The 8,305-nt window shown below is 34.5% G+C and overlaps 1 protein-coding gene across 1 annotated transcript in view; it reads right to left on the reverse strand.

The window, feature by feature from the left end:
• The window catches only part of LOC149410474 (fatty acyl-CoA reductase wat-like), a 44,989-nt gene extending 38,796 nt beyond the window's left edge, over positions 1-6,193 (reverse strand). The window contains exons 1-4 of the mRNA XM_089648254.1: positions 6,133-6,193; positions 4,805-5,122; positions 3,372-3,502; positions 1,910-2,032 (exon numbers count right to left, since the gene is read on the reverse strand). Of these exons, the coding sequence (XP_089504380.1) occupies positions 1,910-2,032; positions 3,372-3,502; positions 4,805-5,122; positions 6,133-6,193 (633 nt within the window). The remainder of the gene's footprint in view (positions 1-1,909; positions 2,033-3,371; positions 3,503-4,804; positions 5,123-6,132) is intronic.
• Between the last annotated feature and the right edge of the window lie 2,112 nt (positions 6,194-8,305).

An 8,305-nucleotide genomic window follows, 5' to 3' on the forward strand; every position in this document is an offset into this window, starting at 1 on the left:
ACATGTTCTGATTGCCTTCCATCATTACAAGATGTTTTTCCTCTTATCACATGTGCCTGGGCCCATAACCTGTAGTCTTGATAAATAATAGATGGTGATCTTTAATAACCAAAATAACGTTTATTGTAACAGAGCACACACATTACAGCCATTACAGAGACTAATATACGAATACTTTTGACACCTACTTCCTGTGCATGTAGTGTTACCAACTGAATGTTATTTCATATATTACAACACCTACATCTGACACTTGATCATAAATCAATCTGACACTTGATCAAAGTGGATGATGACGCGGAGACAATCGACCTGATGACCCTGCCACTGAGAGTTTTATAGTAGCCTCTATTTCATATGCAATCGTAATATATGATAAAAATCAAACCGTAAAGACAATTTCTTTTTCTATGATACATGTAAATTAAAACTTTTAAAAAAACAGAGAATAGACCCTTCCTATACAGGAACTGAAGTCAAGTGAGACTCTTTGACCTCTCCAGACGGATTCTCTGGAACCATCGCAGTGGATTCATACTTCACGTATAGAAATTTTAACCCCTGATTCCTACTTATCCCTAATGCCTTTTTCCTTTAAATTTATAGAACTTCTCTCCACTCCTCCCCTTACTTAAAATAACCCCTCCACACAACGTCATGTAAGATGACTTTTTTTACATTAACCCCGAACAGGAGGCCTTGATGAAAATAACTTCCCTTATAACCTATTCTATCTTTTGGGATTTTGTAAGGAAGGTCTTTTTTGTAAAAAGGAAAGATAGGAAGTTCTGGAGAGGTAAAATTTATGAGGGTTGGGTTGGAATCTAGGGATCATTGTTTCCAGGAGTAACGGAGATATTAATATATCCCTCACACTGCGGCGCAAGGCAATAGGTTCAGAGACCAGTTGTAGAAGTCAAAGGGTCTCTCCAAACCAGCCTCTCCCGATCTGACACGCCACTCAGCTGGTGGGCAGACTGTTAAGTCACCAAACGTAGGTTATCCAATAAATGGTTACCGCGGCGACGGTACCCAAACCCGCCTACCAAATTGCATTAAAAACGTAGGCCATGAATGAATTTAATTACTGTGTGGAGTCAATGTAAAAAAAATACGTATGTTTATATTTTTAACAATCATTTCAGTATGTACCTGTATAATGTAAATAAAAATTTAAACATAGAAGGTCAAGAATTCGATGAATCAATTTCCAAATTTAAAGTGGAAGTTTATAATATCATTTGGTTCCAAAAAGCTTCAGCAAGGTGAATGCCGATGCTTGATAATAAGATCATTAAAATACGAGGTTAAACACCCCGTTATTCAAATTAACTTACAAATCATATTTAGATGTCAAAATATGAATAAATTAAATTTAATAGATTCAACCTCTAGTTGAATGTTTGAAATTAAGACTTCTTTACTGGAAAGTTTATTGTTTTTTTTTATGTGATCCGCGTATATTTCTACTAGTCGGAAGCAGTGGAACTATGGCAACCTCATTATGGTAATGTTTAAAGGCTTTTATTTACATCAACCCCACACAGGAAGCCCTGAAATTTTCCTAAGGGCCTATGTCATCTTTGAGGATGTTGTGTGGAAGGTATTTTTAATGAAAGGAAGGAGATGAAGTTCTGGGAAGGAAAAACGTGTGAGGGGTGTACGCAGAAAAATGAGTATTGCTAATTACATATATATATATTACCAACATATATTAGGAATATACTAAAAGTTGCCCCACAGGAAATGCCCCATAACTGGATTAGCAATAATTTGAAGACATTCACAACACTATTTTTTCTTCGTATGGGTCAGTGTGTCCAGTAGTGACGGAAATATACACATACGTCTTTTCTTCTTTCGTCAGAAATAAAATAAAACGAAGAAGATTAAGAAAAGGGATTCTTACCTTTTCGATGAGCATCTGTCTGTCTGTGAGACTAAGTCCCAGTCCAGCCAATGAGACATCTCCGGGCACCAGGACAATCTTGTGGCGGAACTTTGGCAGACTTTTTCTGACCAAATCGAACACCTAGATGAAAGAAGAAAACATACATCAGTTACATCATCACACTACATGCTTCATTAGGAGAAACCGTCTCATACATACGTACTCTGTTATTCTAATTCTTCACAAGAGACATGACTGGGGTTGCCATAAGTGGTTAGAGTGCATGGGGACGATGGAGTAAAACAGGTGCAACAGCAAGAGAGGGCGGGGCTTATAAAATTGAAATAAGTCATGTTTTTTCAGAGTACTAGAAGTAATTTGATCGGAGAGACAGAAGACACGCGGTAGAGATATTCAAATTACTAAGGACGGACATCAACATAAAGGTGACAGTCCCGATAAATATGAACCAATTTCAGTCTTCGATTTGATGAATCGTACCGTGTCTTCGTTGGGTATTTCTCACACATTCTCCGAATACGTTTTCCCCGTTCTATCCTCTATAGATCAAGTAATCCAAGCATCCCTTTCTTAATTTTCCCCAAGATTCATTGGATTATTTTCGAATATCCCATTTGGACACTATTATAAAAACAGGCGTCTCAAGGATCGAATCTCTATTTCACTCAGATTGTTTTCATCCCTTTTCTGCTACTTGACTACTTGTGTTTCCTGCCATATATCAGGGTTAATTAATTGAATTTGCTGTATTCCCCATCTGTCAATGTCCTTATCAACTTTCTAGTCTCTGTCAAAAATGCATCTTCCCAAATATCCAAACTTATCCACGTGATCCAAGGATTCACCGTTTACAACTTGCAAACTGTGTTTTCGTAAACTCTCTTTCAAATATCACATGGGTATTTGAACATACTTTCACGCATCATTAAATCATTATGTAATAATTTTAATTCATCCTTGACACGTAAGATTACAGAAGATCAATTCTGTTAGAAATTATCGGCACCCAGCACAACAGAGAAAATTCTTTTGCATTGTTCATTTTTAACACGTGTTCCGACATCGTGAAAATATATTCGTAGTTTACTAAAAATTATAGGGAGATCAAAAATAGACAATATAATGATACCAAATACAGACTGAAACCGAAACCAATCAATTGAACAAAAAAATACCTTGTAATATATTTATGATTATTTCAGAAAAAAGCACTATTAGATATGTCAATAATTACTTTATATTAGCCATACTACTAAATTTTAATCATATGTTTATGAAATCCTCTGGACGGGAGATGACAGTGAGGATATCATTATATCCGTTTGTTACAAAAAAAACAATAATTTATTAATAAAAAAGCCTCAAATTTCTTAATAACGGTAAACATTAGAACATTGACTTTATATGGCAGGGTTATGCCACAAAACCCGGCAGAACAGAATATTAAGTGATATGTTACCGGGTCATCGAATATTTCCTCAGCCCTGGTGTGAATGTCCTTTCCTTTCTTATCTCTCACCAGTAGGAAGATTGTCTCCAAGTGTGGGCAGGCCCTGAGCAACTTTTCGAGCAGAATCTTGCCCATGAATCCTGGAAGATTAAAACGTGCCATTAGTTATTATGGGAGAGACTACACTTAAATATATGCATCCTTAATTAATACTAAATAAGCATCGTAAGGATGCACTATTCCTGTATAAAGTAGTTAACAATAATATTTAATGCCCAGAGTTGCTAAATAAGATTCGATTCAATGTACCTGCGCATTCAACACGCTCTTCTGTCCTGTTCAGTGTGGATCAATACAAAACGAACTCTAAGCAGAATTCTTGCCTGAACAGACTATGCAATAATTACAATAGCGTATTATCCAAGGTAGATATTTTCAGTTGCGAACTTGGTTTGTGGTTGGGTTGGTTGGTTTGTGAATAATGTCATGTCTCTTGCCTGAACAGACTATGCAATAATTACAATAGCGTATTATCCAAGGTGGATATTTTCAGTTGCGAACTTGGTTTGTGGTTGGGTTGGTTGGTTTGTGAATAATGCCATGTCTCTATTGTTTATATTTCTATTATGATTTGATTTATATCTACAACCTCTCTCCATGGCTGTAAATGTTTTGTTTTGTAAATTTTTCGTTTTATATAATCTTTTGTTTTGTATAATTTTTTTAATTCACAGTCCTTTCTTACAAATTTAATTTACTTATTCCTTATTATGCTGTCTCAGTAGAGGAAAAGTCACAAGGAGGAAATCAATAATTGGTTTTATTTTAGTTATATAATACTTATGCACAAAATGAAATAAATGTAAACTGTAGATTTCCAGAAAATTAATAAATAAATTGCTATTTTTTTACATTAGCCCCACACAGGAGACCTTGAGGCCACTCCCCGAAGAAAAAAATCCACCAAGGCCTATGTAATCTTTGGGGATGGTGTGTCCAGGTTTTTTTTAGGGAAAGGAAGGAAGGAAACTGGTCGGAAGTTCTGTAAGGCAAGAGGGGTGTATATGAATCTGGTGGTCAATGTATCTAGGAGTGACGTATTTAACTATCCTTCCCACTGCGGTGTAAGGCGATGGATCGAGGGAGCTGACTGAAGAGGTCAAAAGGTCTCTCTTAACCAGTCTCTCCTGACCACGCAGTAGGGGGGAAAACGCATCCCGCCAACCCGGGCACCCCCGCTGTCACCAAACGTAGCAAACCACTTGGCGTGACCTATGGCAGGGGTGTTAAGCATTCGTTATCCAATAAACGGTTTCCGGGCCGGCGCGCGGCGTTACGCATACCCCAATTAAAATATATGCCGAATCGTTTGTTGTATTTTTGCGTATATATTACATGTGCGTATTTTAAAGATAATTATAAAAAAAATGTATTTTACATACCTGTTCCACCAGTCACAAATATGTTTGCCCCTTTGTAAAATTCCTGCAATGGTGACAACTTAGCAACGATCTCTTCAATTTCGTTGGAGTTCGCTATCAATGGTTGAGCCCCCTTCAGCGGGCCCTTGGCGAAGCTGACGTTGTTGTTGTTGTTATTGTTGTCGTCGTTGATCAACAACATCTTGTCGTTACCGTTGTGCTTGTGCTTGATGGAAATGATGTTACGTATGGCCTCGCCCTCGCTGGCCACGGAGGTGCGGGCTAACGCGTCTGTCATGGACTCCATCAGAGGAAGAGAATCCATGTTTATGGGCTGAACTGTAACAACAAAAATATAACATTAATTTTATTGATAAATAAATATTTTTCTGATTAAATCGTTTACTGGGCCTCCAATGGACCAAACCCACTTAAATGCAATTTTTTATTTATTTATTTAGATGCCCATTTGGTTTTCACGTAGATACAGGGTGTATCGGCACGTACCCGAAAAACTTTAACCAGCTATTCCTTAGCATATTTGGAGTAAAAAATCTTATATGCACTTTGCTGTCCGGTAACGTTTATTTTAATAAAAAAAATATTATTCATATTTTCACCACATGTCACCACTGTTTTATCCTTTGTCAAAGTTTGAAAACCCATCTGGCAATATTTTATTCGAATTCCGTTGAATAATGCACGTGTGTACCTATATTCATAACGAAATATTATAATCACAACGAAATGGAACGGCACCATTCTTCTCATTTATAACTATTATTATTTAGTGTGTGCGAAAGAGCGAAGACGCTTTTCGACATACTTGCTTATAACAGCTGTTGAACACGAAAAGCAATGCCAATGACAGTGATGGAGTGTGGAAATTTTTATTTTTTTTGTTTTTAATTGAAAAAAATATGCTACCGGACAGCAACGTGCCCATAACATTTTTTACTCCAAATGTGCTAAGGAATAGCTGGTTAAAGTTTGTCGGGTTAGTGCCGATACACCCTGTATAAACAAAAATATAAGTGACAATAATCTTATAATGATTGCATATTGCTGGCGTGTTTTTTTTTGCGAAGCTTGTTTTGTAAAATTTCAATACCGCACCGAGTCCCAAATGCTGTGTGGTTTCAAATATTAAAAAATCAGCTAATTAAGAAAACAATGTCAAAATTTAAATATTTTAATCACAAAAATAAGTATACAATATATTTGAATCAAAAGTAACATTAATTAGCTATTTCGCTAACTTATTTAGCTTACATCATATTTTAAATAGCATTTTATAATGTTGACCTCTCATTATAAGGTGCTATTAGGCAATAAGGTGCAGACGTTACTCTCAGCGGGGTTTGATCTCAAACTGTCCAATTTTGTCACAAGTCCTAATGACAGTGCCATTTTGACTTGCAGATTCTTGACACCATTTTTATTTACGGAAAACAAGTTTTCTGCCCGTTTATTCTTATCATTTGCTAATCTCGCGCGAGTCTGTCAGAATATTTCAATAATGAAAAAGAAAGTTGACCACGCACGTTACGGATTGAGTAATACTACGTTCATGAATAAAAGATACGCAAGTTTAGCTAAGTCTTTATAATTGAATGAACTCGCACAGAATTGTTATATCGTTATGCCAAAAAGAATATCACGCCCTAATTAATTTTCTACTATCCGAAGTGCTAACATCAAGTCTTCTAGATTCATTCTATGGAACGGCTGGTTAGCGTGTGATTAGGAAATAAAATTACGAAGTCTTGTATGTGCCACGAAGGGTTAAGATCTTATACTCTTCGTTCCCTTAACCCGTTAATGTGAAGCTTAATGCCAAATCACTATTTTGATTAATCTTTATAACGAATTAGTGGACATTATGAATACCAAAAAGTATGCTTTGGATAAATTGAAGGTTTTCCTATCGTTTTGCTTGAGTAAAATACATATAAAAAATAAATTAATCAATAAAATATATAAATGTAATCTACTAAAATTTTTTTTTTTAATAGAAATGTATGAATGCATAAAGGAAACCAACTAAAAAATACATTATTATAGCTAAGATTATCTGTGACAGTTTCACTTTATCTACTTTTTGGCTTTCTCATAAAATTATTTGCAAAATAAATAAAAACCAGTTTTGTGCTTGAAATCGAACGTTTCTAGACTCCGTTTGTCAAGCGATTTTAATGCCCTACCTACGAAATAAGGTATACCAAGAATGTACACATTTTTGGTTTGTAGCTTCATTTAAATGATGAGCAAAAATACTTTCGAACGCATAATTCTCAATTGTTCCCGTGTATTATACATGTTCTGTTACATTACTTAATGTTTATCCTTTGCAAAAACTGTACTAAAAACTAGGTAAAATAATCTTATATCTTAGATTTCGGAATTTTAAATTTATTTTGAGTTTAAAAAAACATACCTGTAAAAACATAACGTATAAAAAGTCTATGAAACTGCACATTTTGAAAACACATTCCTTTTCATAAGTAAAAATTTGCAATGAAACTCTCACTTCTTTTTTTAATTTTTTTGATACATTTAATTTTTTTATTACGTATTAACCCTTTCAGCACCACAATTTTCTTTCCACATATTAATATTAAGGTTGATAACATCTTAAATAATTATTTGAAAACTTGTGGTGTAGAAATGTTTTTTTTCCTTACTAATTTAGATTTTTTTCTGTTTTTATTATTATAATTTTTAAGCCTCAAAGGGATATTTTTTGTTGTAAGCAAAAAACCTATCGCACCAACCATTGATAAAATTATAGTGTAACGTGCATAAATATAAAGACAACATTAAAAAAAGACATACAAATAATAATGGATATTTACAGTATTTGTCGCTTGAGTAAAGGTTGCAATCTTGCAGAAGAAACAGAAAATACGGGGTGATTTGTTTCGCAAAATCAAGAGATATTATTTTTTCTTCGTATTACTTAGGTGCTGCAATCATTCTTACGAAACTTTTTTTGCAAATAACTTTTGTTGCAGAAAGATATGTTCGGTTTTTTGTCTCTTTTGCAATTAATTAAAGATTTTGACGAATTTTTATCGAAGTCATGTCAAATCGTCTCCTTTTTAGATAGTAAATATATAGCAAATGTATGGAGAAATAGGTGGCAGGAAGATTAATGAACCGAAGGTGAAGTGAAAAAGAATTCGGGGTTACCCGAGGAAGACATGGCCCGATCAAGTGAATTAAATGATTGATTGAGCCCGATAGTAACAAGAGTTGGTTCAGCACAAGTGTATAGATATATATCACATGTTAAGCAAGGGGTGTGTTTATTTATTTATTTAATATCAACGGTATAAATATACCATAAACAATGATAACATGTCACAGTTAAAATCGTAAAAATATTTTTAAAAAAGAATTACAAATATATGTGGCATTTGATTGTAAAATGACATTAGAGAGTAAGTAAGTAAGTAAACAAGAGATACAAGTACTTAAGTTTCTATAGTGCAAATAAGGTAGAATTCGATTAAATTAATA

This window comes from Hesperophylax consimilis, chromosome 27 (genome assembly GCF_061612785.1).
Source record: "Hesperophylax consimilis isolate HC1 chromosome 27, BYU_Hcon_1.0, whole genome shotgun sequence".
NCBI lineage: Eukaryota > Metazoa > Arthropoda > Insecta > Trichoptera > Limnephilidae > Hesperophylax > Hesperophylax consimilis.